General features: G+C 49.1%; 1 protein-coding gene across 2 annotated transcripts in view; it reads right to left on the reverse strand.

Moving 5' to 3' along the window:
- Positions 1–14,188, reverse strand: part of CHKA (choline kinase alpha) — a 57,276-nt gene extending 43,088 nt beyond the window's left edge. For both annotated transcript variants that reach the window (XM_052661847.1, XM_052661846.1), the window contains exon 1: positions 13,845–14,188. In XM_052661847.1, the coding sequence (XP_052517807.1) occupies positions 13,845–14,188 (344 nt within the window). The remainder of the gene's footprint in view (positions 1–13,844) is intronic.
- Positions 14,189–17,578: the final 3,390 nt, after the last annotated feature.

Here is a 17,578-nt window from a genome sequence, read left to right on the forward strand (position 1 = left end):
TCCCTCCCCACCCCTGCCCAGTTTGAGGCCTGGCAGGGAGCCCCCTCACACAGAGCCTTCTCTGCCACAACCCCGTCCCCAGTCACCTTTCACAAGCCAGGTATCCAGGCCGTTGTAAAAACTGTCAAGAGAAAACATTTCAGAATCAAGCCCGGGGAGGGAAGGTTTGCAAACACCTGCCTCCTCTGCCCTTTGCCTTCCTCCTGCTGACTGGTGCACTTCCATGTGTTCATAATCTCTGGACTTCTCAAAGTTTTAAACGTATGCTTTAGCAGCTGTGACCACCTCTGCCCTGGGGGCAGTACTTCTACAGCACTCTTTGATGCAGCATCCTGAGTTCCACCCCTGCGCTGCCAGGACAAATGCAGTGCGGGAAAACTGAGAGAGAGAGACGTGGAAGAAATGAAATTTCCAACAGCCTATGTGCAGGGGAAAACAATCGAACGCCACCACCATCACTTCTGGTATTAATTATCCACCATCGTATGTGCACCCAACAGAACCCTTAGCATCCTTATCCACAATCCCCAAACAGACAAAGGCGACTTACAAACCTGGTCTGTCTGCAGTTCTCATTGGTAAAACAGGGTCCCTGGCAAGGTCAGACACCCCCGCCTTCTCCACGTGACGAGTTCCTACGAACGTCACGTGGCCCTGGACTGTGACAGCAGGCCTATCCAGAGGTTTCTAACCCACGGGAGCACTGACTGGGCCTGAGGGTAGACCTGCCCCTTGACTGCACTTCTCACCTAAAAGACAGGACTCATCAGCACACTCAAGTTCATTTGCAGTTCTTGCCAGACATATTCTCAGCATACTTTTGCACATACTTCACAAGCAGTAGGTACTGTTGTAGAGAACTGCTTGTCACAAAAAAATGTGGGCAAAAAATAGAGACAAGTGTATGTAATCTCCACCAAAACTGAAGTGCATGCCTGAGGGAACAGCTGAAATAACCAGCATACTGTGTTACAACTGGCAAGGAGTCACCACCTGCTGACACTTTAATTTCTGGCAAGTTCCTCAACCTCTCTGGGCCCCTGGGGTAAAGAATACCTCCTCGAAGGACTTTTCTGGCAGTCCAGTGGTTAGGGCTCCGTGTTTCCACTGCAGGGGGCACAGGTTTGATCTCTGGTCCAAGAAGGAGGATCCCGCCTACCATGCAGCTTGGCCAAGAAAGAAAAAAAGAATAATACTTCTCCTGGAGGCCTGGTGCCCAGGTTAACTGAGATAAGCACAACTGCCATAGTACCCGGCAAGAGTAGGCACTTAATGAATGGAATCTTTTATTACCATGATTAACTTCAGAAAGCAGAAGCTCTAGTCTTTAACTGTCCTGAAAAACATCAAAATGATATTTCAATTAAAATATAACACTATATGGCTATTCAAGAGAATAAGAGAGCTCAATAAATACCAAACAGAACAATCTCTTAAGATATCATGCTGTTTTTAGTGCAAAAAAGTGACCTACTGTGAGTATTAACATTAAACCAGGAGGGGGAGCCAGGCATTCCCAGCCCCTGGCACACTGCAGCTCTCGGGTTTGCTGGAGAAACAGGTATACCCACACATGCTATATTGCCTGACGTCTCTCTGGAAGAACGGATAACGAAGGAGGGACAATGCTTGCTTCTAGGGAGAGGCACTGAGGCAAGGGGGAAAGACACCCTTCCGTAAAAATTTCTGAATTTTAAATCCAGTACACTGATTACCTACTCACAAAGATTTTTTTTTACTATAATGAACAAAAATAATCTTTATTTTCTTTTTCCAACTGTTTTCTCTAATCACTGCACAAACAAAAAGAAGGGAGCTATCCCACTCAACTGAATTTCCTGGTTAATCACCAAGTTGTATGAAGTACCATCCTAACCACAAGATAATCAGAGGTTAACAAATGAAATATTCTTGTGTAAAACCTAAAAACTCTTCACACCTTCTCTCCATTCCTGCCTTAAACCTAGGGTGGCAAATACAAGGTGCCTGTTAGTGTTTCGAGCCCCTCACTGGTCTGCGGCCCTTATCGTGAACGTGAAACATCACCGAAGAGCCCTAGGGGGTAAGATGCACACACAGAGGCGCTGATGTGAAGAGCTCCCAGGGCAGGCCAGGAAATGTTCTGAATTCTTAGTCTTGGTTTTTCTTATTTTCACACATTCTCTTTAGAAAATGAAGGGAAATGTTTAGTAACTTTGGCTCCAGTTAACTGAACCTTTCCTGCTGATTTCCTTCCTCTAGTCACATAACAGATAAGACCCTGGGTACGTTTCAGGATTTTTAGACCCAGGCCTCATTTTCAGCCCTGAATTTCACGGCAGAGTCCTTAAAAAAACCAAAGCATTTTTCACTGATGGCACTCTATAATAATGATGACAAATCTGCTTCTTGGTCACTTTTCTAACCTTCAACTCGAGAGCCGGTTGTAGATTCAGCCAACTTGATTCTTCTCTGACTCGTCTTTTTCTACATTAGCCCCCCGGTTCCAGAACCTATAGCATAACCCTTTCCAACTGAAGTCGACTATGTTACACAATGAAAGGGCTTGGGGAAATTTACATGTTACCTACACGCAGGGCAAAGCCCCCAAACCTGGTAAGGCACAAAAGTAATCAAGACCCTCTTAATTTGCTAATTGTTGTTGTTTCCGTTGTTCAGTCGCTCAGTCACGTCCAACCCTGCGGCCCCATGGACTGCAGCACGTCAGGCTTCCCTGTCCTTCACTAACTCCTGGCGTTTGCCCACACTCACGTCCACTGAGTCGGTGACGCCATCCAACCGTCTCATCCTGTCGCCCCCTTAGGTCACTACGTTTCAAACAGGTTACTGTCACATTTGGGATGAAGTACAATTAATTTCCTGACTTAACGGCAGTGGAGATTTTCAAGGAGGGAGAAGATGATGAACACATTCCCGCCATGAGGCGAATGAGGAAGAAACACTGCTGACTTATCAGCTCACCACTTCCGGCACTGCTGCGCTCTCCCCGGGAGGCCAGAGGTGGCAGAAGTGCGCCCCACTCCAAGACGGAGAGCCAGGAAACCTGACTGGAACACCGGGAAGCAAAGGAAGGCGGCTGCAGCCCCAGCAAAGGGAAAAACCAGCCCCCCAGCTCCCCGGCCCCCCTACGGCGCAGTTCTCGAAGTGGACGCCTGACCCAGCCCTGCCTGCCTCACTCCCTCTCCAGCCACGAAGCTGCAGGGCAAGATGGCATCTTGTTTGCACGGCAGCTTCACAAATCCTTCCGGACTCTTCACCCACCTTGTGAAAAAACACTGAAATGTTTTTTTGGGTGTTTTTCATACCATCAGGTATTGGCTGTTAAGACTGTCAGTCAACATTGGTTGCTCTGGGCAGTTCTCATAGATTGAAAATATCCCCCACGTGTAGAAAGCAGGTCACGTTTGAGTCCACGCTAAGCCCGTTAAGGCTGAACAGCCCAGCAGATGTGACTCACCCGCGCTGTGCTGTGTGAGTCACTCGGACGCGACAGCAGGAAAGCTGGTCTACGCGGGCAAGCACTGGGCACCTGAGAATGTCGTGCCCGGAGCAGCGAGTACTCGCGACAAGAAGTGGCTGGTACTGTTAACTGCAGTGATAAAGAGAACGCCGGGGCGAGCCTGCATCCAGCCCGTGGACTCTGTCCCAGAGAAACAATCTCTGAAAGTTTTGGAGTAAAATCACCTCATTAGACTGAGGTTCACTGTGTAACACAGCTTTTGTTCTAGCAACGTGTGTTCAAGTAGCTTTACAAATGGCTTGTATCCCTAATCTGTAGACTTAACCAAGTCTTAATGAGGTTATTTGTTTGATTCTACAGCGTTCTACTTGGGGGAAACCCATGCTGCGGGGATACTACACTTTGGTGCAGTGGCCAAGGTCTGCAATACGCCATTCCTAATGTCAAACATCCAGAGTGTATTCCTTTCCAATTTGTAAGTTTGAGGTAGAAAACATAACACACAGTTGGCCATCTGCACCACTTGTGACTGTCCATTGGGTGCATTCACACTGCTGTGAATCGCCACTTTCCACTGCCAGAGCGCTTCATCGCACAAAGCTGCCCCCTTTAAACACGAACTCCTCACTCCCCACCCCCCAGTCCCTGGCACCCACCAGGATACTGCATCCCCATGAACCTGACTCCTCTTGGGAACTCACAGCAGTGGTGTCAGACAATATTTGTCTTTTGGGGACTGGCTTACTTCACTTAGCATAACGTCCTCCAGGTTCACCATGCTGTAACATTTCAGCATCTCCTTTTTATCAAAGCTGGATAATATCTGATTATATGTATATGCCACACTCTGCTCATCCATTCATCCATCAAAAACATCTATATATTTTTAATCACTTGTAAAAAGAGTCAGCTTAAATAATGAGAAACCCAAGACACTGCCTGCTCCAGGGAAGCCTTCAATACAAAGGCTTTCACCTGCTAAACTGCAGTGGTTAGTTTTTGGTCTGCACCAAACCGACTGCACTCTGTTGAAAACCAAAAAGTGCCTGAAACCTCTGCAAACTGTCCACAACCAACCTGGTGCAAAACCCAACACGCACAGGACTTGGCCTCCCTAAGGCTCAGGGCCTCACCCAGGAGCTGCAAGGGCACCATCTAAAAGTCAGGAGGACCTCACTCATGGTCCAATAATTAAGACTCCATGCTTCCATTGCAGAGGGCACAAGTTCAATCCCTGGTTGGGGAACTAAGATCCCACATGCTGCACGGTGTGGCCAAAAGAAAAAAATGAAATAAAATTATAAAGAATAAAATAAATAAAAGTCAAGATGACTAGAAAAAAGTTAACATCATAACCAAAACCTAAGCAGAAAAAAGTATCCTTAAGTCCATAGGGCTGTAAGCAGGGAAGATGGAAGGCAGGATAATATCGAAACATATTTAGATAATATCTAAATTCCTGAACATCTAAATATCTAAATTCCTAAATACCTGCATTTAGAACACAAACAAGGGGGAACAAAGTGCATTTTTGAAAAATTTCCTCTAACCGTCTAAAATTCAATGTGAACCAACCACAACCACAGCTCAGGGGGAAAAACCACTTCAGCTCAGTGGCAGCACAGCTGTGCCGTCATCGGGAGCAGGCGCCTGAGCGTCCAGCCCTCTCAGCACCGAGTCAGTTAAGGCAGAGGCTTTGTTCCAGGTGGGCCGCTGGATCTGCAGACGGCTGCGGGGTTTTTAGCATGTTGCTTGGTAGAACAGTGTAATGGTGGCTAGTGCGGGGTGACGTCACGTTGCTCAGGGGAACAGCGTAAAGGCGTCTAGAGTGGGATGACGTCACGTTGCTCAGGAGAACAAGGTAACGGTGTCTAGAGCGGGGTGACGTCATGTTGCTCAGAAAACAGCGTAACTGCGTCTAGAGCGGGGTGACGTCACGTTGCTCGGAAGAACAGCGTAACGGTGTCTAGTGCGGGGTGACGTCGGTTGGTTACCATCACCACCAACTGCAAAGCAAAGTTAATTGTTTTTGGCCACACTGCACTGCATGCGGGATCTTGGTTCACTGGTCAGGGATTGAACCCGGGTCCCCTGCAGTGGAAGTGCCCAAAGTTCATTTATTAAGGGTGTGCCGGGTGGGGAAAGCTCTGTCTTCAGTCCTCTACTCCAGGCTGCACAATCCTCAGCCCCATCGCTGCTGGGGGCACGAGAGGAGAGGGCCCCGCTGCGCACTGCAGGACATTCAGCAGAGTCCCTGCCCGCTCCCAGGATCACCATCTGGTGACCACCACGAAACCATGACAATCAAAAAGTGTCCCGACATGACTAGGTGTCCCTCAGAAAAAGATACCCATTTCAAGCCACCAATCCGAGCATCCTTGGGACACAACCCACTTCTGCTTCTCTTCCCATCTGCAATGTCCTTCCACCTTTCAGAGTGAATTCAGGGATGCTCTCAATTTCTCCACAAAGTACCCACATCCCTTCCAGCCCACCCAGACCTCCCAGGCCTTACATTTATTGTTTCATCACCAGCCCCTGGACTACTGTGATACAGCTTCTGCTGCTAAGTCGCTTCAGTCGTGTCCGACTCTGTGCAACCCCATAGACGGCAGCCCACCAGGCTCCCTCATCCTGGGATTCTCCAGGCAAGAACACTGGAGTAGGTTGCCATTTCCTTCTCCAATGCGTAAAAGTGAAAGTGAAGTCGCTCAGTCGTGTCTGACTCTTAGCGACCCCATGGACCGCAGCCCCCCAGGCTCCTCCATCCATGGGATTCTCCAGGCAAGAGTACTGGAGTGGGGTGCCATAAGGGCTAGGTGCAGTGAGACGACTGAATGTTGATACACAGGGAGATGGCAGTCCAGCTACGGATGCACACAGGCTGATGGAAAGCTGAAGACAACGGCTGTCCTAGGGCAGTACAAGACTCCCTGCCAGTGGGCAGAGGGCGCTGAGATCGGGGGGCAGTACCCAGTGTAGGTTGGCGGCCAGGGCTCCACTGGAGAAGAAAACTGGAAAGGAGAGCATGAGCATCAGGTCAGAGCTGAGCAAGCCAGAGACTAGGCTGAAAAAAAACAACTAAGCGATTACAACAAGGTTAGACGAGACAAGGTTAATACACAAAAGTCAGTCTCCTTCCCATGCATGAGTAATGAACAAGGAGAAACTGAAATTTAAAACATATCATTCAAATTGCTGCTGCTGCTGCTAAGTCACTTCAGTCGCGTCCGACTCTGTGTGACCCCATGGACTGCAGCCCACCAGGCTCCTCCATCCTTCTCCGTCATTCACATTCGCACTCCCCAAAATTAAACCCTGAGGTATAACCCTAATAAAATATGTACAAGATCTGTATGAGGAAAACTACAAAATTCCAAAGAAAGAATCAAAGAAGAACCAAATACATGGAGACACGACCCATGTGAAGAGTAAGACTCGATATTGTCAAGATGTCCGTTCTTCCCTACTGGGTCTATATATTCATGTGATCCCAATAAAAACCCCATTAAGTTATTTTGCGGATATCAGTAAACTGATTCTAAAGCTACATGGAGAAGCAAAAGACCTAGAATAGTCAACTGGACATTGAAAAGGAACAAAGTCTGAGGACTAATCCTATCAGATTTCAAGACTTACTACAAACCTACAGTAATCAAGACACTGGGATACTGGCAAAAAAAAAAAAAGACAGATCAATGGAACAGCATGCAGAGCCTAGGAACAGACCCACGTGGTCAACTGATCATGACAGAGAGCAAAGACAAAACTGTAGAGAAAGGACAGTCTTTTCAAAAATGGCACTGGAACAACTGGCATCCACAAGCAAAAAAAATGAAACCCAGGGAATTCCCTGGCGATCCAGTGGTTAGGACTCTGTGCTTTTATAGCAGGGGGCATGGGTTCGATGCCTGGCTGGGGAACTAAGATCCCCCAAACCTCGCAGCCCAGCCAAAAGAAAAATGAACTCTAGATACAGACCTTATATCGTCACAAAAGTTAACTCAAAATAGAGTTCCCTGGTGGTCTAGTGGTTAGGATTTGACACTTTCACTGTCGTGGGCCTGGGTTCAATCTCTGGTTGGGGATCTGAGATCCTGCAAGCTGTGCAGTGAGGGAAAAAAAAAAGAACCTCAAAGTGAATGACTGACCGAAATGTAAAATGCAAAACTAGAACACTAGAAAATCACACTGAAGAAAATCTAGAAGACCTTGGGTATGATGATGAGGTTTTAGATACAACTCCAAAGACAGGATGAAAGGAATAACTCATAAGCTGGACTTCATTCAGATTAAACACCTCTGCTCTGCAAAAAGCACTATCCAGAGAATGTGAAGACAAAGCCACAAACTGCAAGAAAATATCTGCAAACGACAACTCTGATAAAGGTGGTACTCAAGTCATTCAGTTGTGTCCGACTCTTTACGACCCCACGGACTGTGGCCCGCCAGGCTCCTCTGTCCACGGATTTCCCAGGCAAGAATACTGGAGTGGGTTGCCGTGCCCTCCTCCAGGGGACCTTCCCGACTCAGGGATTGAACCCACATCTCTTGTGTCTCCTGCACTGGCGGGCGGATTCTCTACCACTAGCCACCACCAGGGAAGTCCTCTGATTACTTAAAATATTCAAAGAACTCTCAAAATTCAACAATAAGAAAACAAACAACCTGACTGAAAATGGGCTAACCAAGGAAGATATACAGATGGCTAGTAAGCATATGAAAAGATGCCTCACTCACTTGTCATTAGAGAATCACAAATTAAAACCAGATCCCATAACATACCTTCTCAAAAGACCCAAATCCAGAAAACTGACATCAAATGCTGATGAGCGTATGGAGCAACTCACTGCTCCACATTCCCCTCACTCACTGCTGATGGGAATGAGAAATGGTACAGCCACTTTGGCAGTTTCTTACATAAACATACTCTTACCATATAATCCAGCAACTGTCCTTGCTATTTACCCAAATAAACTGAAAAGTTATGTCCACACAAAAACCTGTACAAGGATGTTCCTAAGAGCTGTATTCATAACTGTCAAAACTTGGAAGCAATCAAAAACATCCTTCAGTAGGCCAATGGATAAAACTGTGGCACACCCAGACCACGGGAAACGATTCAGCGCTAAGACTCTCAAGCCATGAAAAGATATGGAGTAAACGTAAATGTTTTTCAAGTGAAAGAAGGCAATCTGAAAAGGCTATACTGCATGATTCCAACCATATGACATTCTAGAAAAGGCAAACCTATGGAGACACTGAAAAGATCAGGGGTTGAGGGGAGGGTGGGATAAACAGAAGACACAGGACTTTGGGGGTCATGAGGCTCTTCTGTAGGATCCTACAGTGGTGGATACGATATGTCACCATGCATTTGTCTAAACCTACAGAATGTACACCACCGTGAACCCTAACGTAAACTGTGGACCATGGTAAAGACATGTCAGTGCAGGTCCGCAGACTGTACCAAGGGTGCCGCTGGGGGAGGAGTGACCAACAGTAATGGGGGCTGTGGGGGAGGGGGAGGTAAAAAGCAAACTCTGTACTTTCTGCCCAATTCCGCTGTCAATCTAAAACTGCTCTAAAGTTTATTCTTTTTTTTTGGAAAGAAGTAAAGCCAATTAAGGGACCAAATTTTCAGTGTGTAGTTAAAAAAAGTGTAAATGAAACTTTATCTTGAAAAATGAAACAGAATCATTTATGTTTTTACATGTAAAATAATGTAGGTTATAAATGGAACTATGACATAAAAAGGAAACCAAGTAGGGAATTTTGGCTTAATTTTTCCAAAACATTTATGATGGCACCATACAGCACAACTCACTCCTTCTTTAACTCCTGCTGTAGAATTCTGCAAATACAGCTGAGGATTTTGCCAGTCTTTTTCAAGGGCCTCTCTGTCTTGATACTCAAACGATTCACTTTTGAGGAGCTGGTAGTACCATCTACCCCATCGTTTAACTAGTAGTGGGCTGTGGAGGCATATGTGTGAAACTTTCAGTCCTCAAACATTTCTTTCCTCAAACTTAAAAGACATCGTGCATCTTTTGCAAGATTAACAATTACATTTCACAACTGTGACCGCTTTACCAACCAGCACTGAGTGTGACAATAACACTGATCTGATGGGCAGAGATACAGGCTGATGTTCAGCTATGATGTCCAGGCAAGGAGAAAACTCCCAAGTGGTCAGCTCATTATGGACAATTTTCATGTTCCGATAATTTGTATCTTTCCCTATACCACTCTTAGCTGGAGGGACTTGGGCAACCAGCAGTCTGATGACAAAGACTCCCGTCATCAACATTAGAAGGACAGAAAAGAACCCAATTTAAGCTAAAATCCAGGGGCTAAAGTCAAGCACTTTTCTATTGCTGGAGATGTAAAGATGAACACGACCTCCCTCTAAAAATTCAATCTAACGCAGTTGAACAAATAAACACACAGTACGGTAAGTGCTGTGACACAAAGGTGTCTGTGCAGAAAGTGCTATAGAAGAAACCTAAGCAAGTAAGAAATTAATTCTTCTGGCTCTCTAACTTAGGCCTTGAAGGAGGTATTTTAAAAGCAGACACCGGGCTGCCAAGTAGAGTGAGGAACGAAGAAAGGCCTGGAGACTGAAAACACAAAGCTCATTCAAGAAATACAAGGTCAAGTGTAACTAGCTCAGCTAGTTGTTGCTGGTTAAGGGAAAGGAGAGATTTATAAAACAATAACAAAAAAAGAACCACTCTGAAAAAGTAAGGCTGGGGCCCAAGTGTAACACATGCAAACAAGTTTGGATTTTATTCTCCAGCTACAGAAGCCACAGTAAACTTTCAAACAAAGGAGTCAGGACATTTGAGAAACCCCTGGCAATGGTGTATCGAACTGGGGCTGAGGCAACCCACAGCACAAGTGCCTCCTGTTACAGGGTCTAAGCCAGGACAGCAGGGCTGGAGCAGACGGGAGGTGTGGGCGCAGAGGCAGGTCACCAGGGTTTAGCTGCCATTGTGTGTTGACAAGGGCTTCCAGAGAGAATGAGAAGTCTGAGAAATAACCCTGGGGCACCAGCCGGCTGCTGTTAATATTAATAGTTCAAAGAAAAAGAAAAAAAAAAAAAGAAGCAGGAGAAGCATATTCCAGGGTGGGGAGGAGCAAAAGGGTTAAACGTGGGACAGACTGGTTGGACTGAGCTGAGCGAGCTCTCATAAGCCGAAGACGGACCAGCACCCAGCAGAAAGCCGGGGCTGGAGATGTGGGCCAGGAAGATGTGATCACCAGAACCTACAAAGCAACTGGCTGTGGAGGGCCCCTGAATTTCAACCAGGTGTATCCCTCTCCCCACTCTGAATTGTCTCTTTTGTCTTTTTTTTTTTTTTAAACTAGGCATCACCCACTTTCTATACCCTAAAACACCTCTTTCTCCTCATTCAACTCATTCCATAACTACATTATTCCAGAAAACAGGACTGACACCACACCATACATTATTCTAAAAGGTCCACCAAGCCAGTAGGAAAGCTGTGTCTTTCAAGATCACCGGTTCTTGGAGAAAAGAAACAAAACATTCTTGATGAAATAAACATTTGTATTTTACAGCAAGACAAGAAAAATGGAACCATAAAACTCTTCTCTGCCCATTTCGGCCTGCTCCCTCTCCCCTGGAGTGTTACGTTGCTAACCAGCCCTCCCCAATGGCAGAAATACCCACTCAACCATTAAGATCAATTCTCCTTCTTCTGGGGCCAGCCACAAAACTCCTCTCTCAATCCGTCCTTTCCCTCAGTCCTCTCAGGAGTCACTCGCCTTGCATGTGCAGACATCTTCAGTGAACTTTAGTGCCGATAATCATTCCCCTTAAAGTTACATACATACATACATATGTCACATTTACAAGGCCAACACATCATTTCCCTTCAGGACAGCAACTGGCCCAGAAGAGACTGGGCTGCACCTAATGCGAGTTCTTAAATAGTCACTCATGACCTTGTTAATGTCACTAACTATATTACTTGCATTCAGCCTATTTTATAAGATTAGTGTCTCCCGCGTTATCAAATGTGTGACTAAGCCTCCAATAAAATTAATGGCCATTAGATAACTTGAAATGATTGACTAAGTATAAAGCTCTGTAAAACCAGTGACTATAGTGGTATAGCTCTACATGTGGGAAGAAGCAACAACAGGGAATTGTTTCTTGGAGCATAACAGACTACTAAGATATGTGGTCCAGAGGCTTTTGGTTGCTGTTCACAGGGCCTAGTCCCCTAACAGCACATCAAGGGGCCTATCAAGGAAATCCTCCCCGACCTGGGAATGAGCATGGCTAGCACCATGGAATTGCTCACCAAATGCCTCCTAAACCTTGGTCAAATTAAGACTGAAAGGGAAAGGACTGTAGAGAATCTTGCCCACCGTCCAGTTCTATAAGCATCAAATCATTAGCCACTGCGGTCACTGACTCACATACATCCCAAAAGGAATTCAGGGCAAAGATTAGGATGAGGCACTTCTTGCTCCAGGAAAAATGACCGAATTGGCCCTCGGATTGTTTCCAGGAGAAATATTTCACAAAGCCGGATTCCTGCACCTTTCCACACTGAGATCATTAACACAGATGTCTGTTCCTCCTGATTAGCAGCAATCTTCTGCTGAGACGCGTACTTGTTAGCAAGGTCGCTCTTGGCCACATACACACAGCTTCCCACACCCCCAACAGTTCTCAGAGCTCTCAGAGACTCTCTGGGTTACGAGGCTCAGCCTGGCTCGAATAAAACTTCCCATTTCTTTCTTAGATTGACGACTGATTAGTTTTTTCATCGACATCCTCTAAGCTTTTAAGATTGTCAGATTTGCACAAAACACAAAAGGTTTCGCTAACGAGTGACACTCCCCAGAAAGGGGCCACAAAAACACCTACGGCTGGATCCAGGGTGCCCACATGTTTTCAGAAGCAACAGGAGAGAGCACTGGAGTAGGCAGTGGGTTCAAGAGGCTGGGCAGCTTGCTCTAAGGTCGGCTCAGAGCCACTGACCTCAGGCAAGCCGCTGCCCCTTTACACCTTCCATTTTACAGTTGGATGATCTGAGCATCACATGGGACCATCCTCTCACAGAATTTTCAGGCCTAACTAAATGTGATAACTTGGAAGAAAGTTTCATTTGGGGAGAAAAAACAAAAAAACCAAAACATTTAATTAGGCAATTCTTGGGCTTTCCTTTCTCTTCGACTCCCACTGCTCCTAAGCATATCTGTAAGAAAGGCCACTGACACAAAAAGAAAGTGAAGGTCAGTTAATTCTGCTGCATTTGCGGTCTGGGCACAGAAAAGGAATCAAATGACGAAAACTGGATTTCAGGATTATTGGTGGCAGCCAGCCAGCCAGCCAGTTTCCAGACACTGCACTCAACCTGGTCAAACAGTTAAAAGAAAATCAGCAGTAAAAGACTACACATTTTTAAATGTCTCAACAAAAGGAAGTCTACTAAATGATAAGTGGTCATCTCAAAGGCACAGTATTGACAAAAAGCAAATTTATGTTTTCTGGTTAAGCCTGAATACGTACGTACAAACACAGACACATACACACATTTCTTGTAATTTAAACTTATGTTTAAGTTTTCTAAGCTTAAAAAAGGGAGCAAAATCTTTTTACCTTTAGTAGTTATTTTTAGAGCCACACATCCTAATTTTGGCTTGTCACCCACTTACTTGTCTGCAAGGTTAGTGAGGAATGAACAGAGGCCTCCACTTCAGCGCATACAAATGTCTCTTTCAACAGGAAAGAGATCTAATCTTGGACTAGAGAACTAAAAGCAAAAGTCACCAAGTGATTTTTTTTTAAGCGGGCCACAATATCCCTCCTTCATTAAAGGCCCTAAACCCAAAGGGACTTGCTAGACGTATTTCGGGCTTCCTGGGTGGCTCAGACGGTAAAGAATCAGCCTGCCAATGCAGGAGACCCAGGTTCAACCCCTGGGTTGGGAAGATCCCCTGGAGGAGGGCATGGCAACCCACTCCAGTATCCTTGCCTGGAGAATCCCCATGGACGGAGGAGCATGATGGGCTACAGCCCATGGAGTCACAAAGGGTCGGACATGACTGAGCGACCAACACTTTCACTTCTTTCAGACACATTTTAAGCTTCTGTACAAAGTGTACTTTGTGACTGAACAATATTGTTCTCCTTAGAAGAGACCTGCTTTCCCACGACACCGGTATGTTTGCAACAGCCTGCCTTCAGGCGGGGCGTGGGGGGTGGCCCTGAGGGGCCGCGGGGTCCGTTTTACTGGATCTGGCCCCTAGTCGGCCGCAGAGCCCCACGGCGGGCCCGCGCCCCCTTCATCGGGCCCCGCCCCCGGCCGGCGTCACCTGACCGCCCGCCCCCCCTGCCACCGACCTGATGACACTGATGTGAAACTGGTCCTCGCGAAGGCCCCGCCAAGCGCCGGGCAGGAACTCCTTGCACCACAGATAGGCCCTGCGCCGCGTCCGGGGCTCGGGCTGGTCGTCCGCCGCCGGCGGCGGCGGGGGCGGCGGGGGCAGCGGCAGCGGCGGCGGCGGCGGCGGGGGCAGCGCGAGCGGCGGCTGCCGCCCGCCCAGCTGCTTGGGCTCGCGGTCACTGGCCCCGTCGCGCTGCTGCCCCACGCCGGGCGCCGGGGCCGCGCTGCCGCTGCTGCAGCTCAGCAGTAGCCCGAGCGGCGAGGGCTCTGCCTCGCCCCCGTTGCAGAACTTGGTCTTCATGCCGGGCAGGCGGCCGAGGAGGCGCGGTCGGCCGCAGCGCGTGAGAGCGAGGCTCAGGGTCCGGCCGGACGCCCCCCTCACGGAGGCCGGGCGCCGAGGCCGCTCCCCCCCTCGCTGACGGGCAGGCCCGGGGCGCGGGCGGCTGGGGGCGCGGCGGACGGGTGCGGGGCGACGGCGGCGGCGGAGTGGAGGTGGCGAGCGGCGAGCGGCGGCGGCGGCAGCACTCGGCTGATCCCCTTCGCCGTGGCGCTCGCTCCTATACCGCCGCCGCACGAGGAGCGCCGGCCGCGTCACAGCCCGCCCTCGAGCTCGCCGCTGATTGGCCGCCGCCCGCGGGCCCCGGTGCATCACAACCGCCTCCGCCCTCTCCACGCCGCCTTCTCATTGGCTGCGGGAGCACACCGGCCCCGCCCCGCCTCCTTGCCAGTCCCGAGTGCTGCGAGCGAGGGAGGCGGGGCCTCGAAGGGGCGGTGCCTCAAGGGGGCGGAGCGTCCAGCGGGCTCCTGGGGTCGCAAGGATGGAGCAAGCTAGTAAACCCGCTGGGGGCTCCCCGAGAGCGGTCGGAGGCCGGGCGGCTCTTGAACTTCAGGAGAGCCAGACCTCGGCTTTGGGGGCTGAAACTTTGCTTGGACCCCCCTCGAAACCTGCAGGACAGCAGAGGCTGAGGCCTGGCAGGGGGCGGGCAGGCAGGAAGCGGGTGCCCGGAGGCCGGCTTCTCTCTCCCCACGACCTTGGAGCGAGGCACCTCCTTTTGCAGCTCCGTAGGTGTGTTTTTAGAACGCTTCCCGGCGCCGGCTCCGCTCTCCGGGAGGCGTGGCCACGCCCCGTCCAAGCTGGAGCGTGAGAAATTATTGTCCCCGGGTCAGAAGCCGAGGCCCGAAAGGGGGAAGACAGGTTCAAGGCCGCGCCGCCGGCCCAACCCTCTGCAGCCTCAGTTTCCCTGTCCGTGGTGCTGAGGATGCCTGGGCCTACGGGCGCGGGGCGGGCGGGGCAGCGTCCCCGCGACCTCCCCGAACACTGGCCAAAGGTGAGTGTCGCGGGGACTCCTGGCTTTGTGGAGGCCGCCCCGCCCGCCCCCGCACAGGAGGCAGTCCCGTGACTGTGACTAACGCACCTTTGCTCGCGGAAGTGGGGGGGGGGGGCAGGGCCTCCCCCCCTCCATTTACCCCATGTACTGCCCCGTGTCCCTCTCACCCCGGCGCCCCAGTCCTTTCCAAAAGTAATTGGAGTACGGATACATTTAAAAATTATGGATCCTCTTTTTACCCGGCGTGAGCTGGGACAAGAGGTTTCCCTGGTTGCTTAGGAAATTCAGCGCCTGGCATACAGGAAATGGCTTCTGTGTAGGGATTTCACAGTCTTCGAGAAGAAAACATCTCTTCTTAGCAGTGTGTGCTTGGCTGCACTTGCTCCAAGAGGGGGCCGGGAGGGGAGGGCTCATTGAACAAAGGGTTATGATGAAAGGGGGCTTTTGTCAAGACAGCTGTGGAGGTGGGCCTGGACACTGAACTGGAGGGAGCTGCGAGCCGGCCCAGCACTTTGGGGAGAGGAGGAGCTGGATGTCGGGAAAGCTGAGAAGTCAAGGTCTCCAGTCAGGCCATTTAGATAAGAAGGCCAAGGACTTTGTCTAAAAATACCAGCCCTGAGAAGGTGGGGCTGTGTCTATGGTCTGCCCAGGTGACAGGCCTTTACGCCACTATCCCGTGGCAGCAGCCTGGTAATCTCACAGGAATGCTTGAAACGTGGCAGGGAGGAAGGGATACAGGAAGTGAGGGTTGGGCCTCTGTCCTTTGAGGGAACTCTGGTGTCTGCTGGTTTGGGCTATTAGAACCCACAGCTTCCTTATGGGATCACAATTCGTTGTAGGAATAAGAAATTGCCTCATTAAAGATGTTGGAAAGTTATGTCCATTACTGCTCCCATTTAATGGATATGGAGACTGAGTCCTGTGGAGGCTGAATGACTCAGGTGAGGACCCTTGGCCATGGTGAAGAAGATGAAGAGCAAGGCAGGAGTCCTGGTTCCTTCATGTGAAGAGCATCATGCCTGTATGGATGCAAAACTTCCCGCCCACTACAGTCTAACTAAAGTCCTGGACTTGCTCTCTCTCAATGGCCAGTCAGGGCCCACCCTTAGCCCCGGGGTTGTCAACTCCACGCAAAACCTCCATGGCAGAGACTGAGGTAGCTTGGCATGGTAATGGTAAAATATTAAATTTTATATTAGGGGGTGTTTGAGCTTTGAAAGGTTGAGAAGACATCTCTCGTAGGCAGTCAGGAGCCTCAGGCTGCTTTTACCTCTGCAATGAGCATAAAAATAGGAGCAACTTTCCTGAATCATCTGTGATGATGTATCCAACACACGGTGCTCAGGAAAAATATCAGACACATCACTATCCAAAGGAGAAATCCGGAAGGATAAATATGCCCATGACCCTTGAGGGAGCACCCATCCCCAAGACTTCCTCCCCAAACAAGAAGTCATCAGCAGCACAAAGCCCCGAATACATGTACAAAACTGGCATCACCACATTATTTCTCACTGAAGAAAGCTGGAAATAATCTAAATGTTTGTCTAGCGTCCCAGTCTGAGCTGTAAAGGATGTCGGCGCATCAGTCGGGAGTGAAGTTAGTAGGAAGGGTTCATTTTTCCCTTGAGTGCCTTCAGTGTGCCAGAAATATTTGCTGAAAAGTTCTTCCCTGGTGGCTCAATGGTAAAGAGTCCACCAGGCAATGCAGGAAACACAAGTTCGATCCCTGGTCTGGGAAGATCAACCAAGCCCATGCACCACAATTACTGAGACTGTGCTCTAGAGCCCTAGTTGCTCCTAGCTCTAGGAGCCGCAGCTATTGAGCCCACGTGCCGCAACTCCTGAAGCCTGCACACCCTAGATCCTGTGGTCTGCAGCGAGAGAAGCTGCCGCAGTGAGAAGCCCATGCACTGCAAAGAAGAGTAGCCCCCACTTGGTAGAGAAAAGCCCACACAGCAATGAAGATGCAGCACAGCCAGAAAGAAAAAGGTTTTAAAAAGAAATATTTGCTGAACGAATGAAGTCCTGGCTCAGCTCTTGCTATCACTTTGTGTTGAGCCTCAGTTTCCTCAGCTGTAAAATGGGTTATCACTCGCAGGGCACAGGGTGGTTGTGAAGGGTGAACAGGTGGGCGTACAGGATGTGTGCAGCGAGCAAGACACCCCCACCCTCCTGTTGTTACATGCAGTCTCTGCTTGGTGTGGCTTCTTATCCAGCAGCTGGCATTGAGTAATGAATAATGCACAGCCTTGTAGCAAACCAGCCTTGGAAGACAATACTGTGTAAGATGAGAATGCAATGGACATTCTGATCACCAGAATGTGATCGTTTGTGCACATGTGGACAAGGCTTGGAGAGAA

This window comes from Budorcas taxicolor, chromosome 25 (genome assembly GCF_023091745.1).
Source record: "Budorcas taxicolor isolate Tak-1 chromosome 25, Takin1.1, whole genome shotgun sequence".
Classification (NCBI taxonomy): Eukaryota; Metazoa; Chordata; class Mammalia; order Artiodactyla; family Bovidae; genus Budorcas; species Budorcas taxicolor.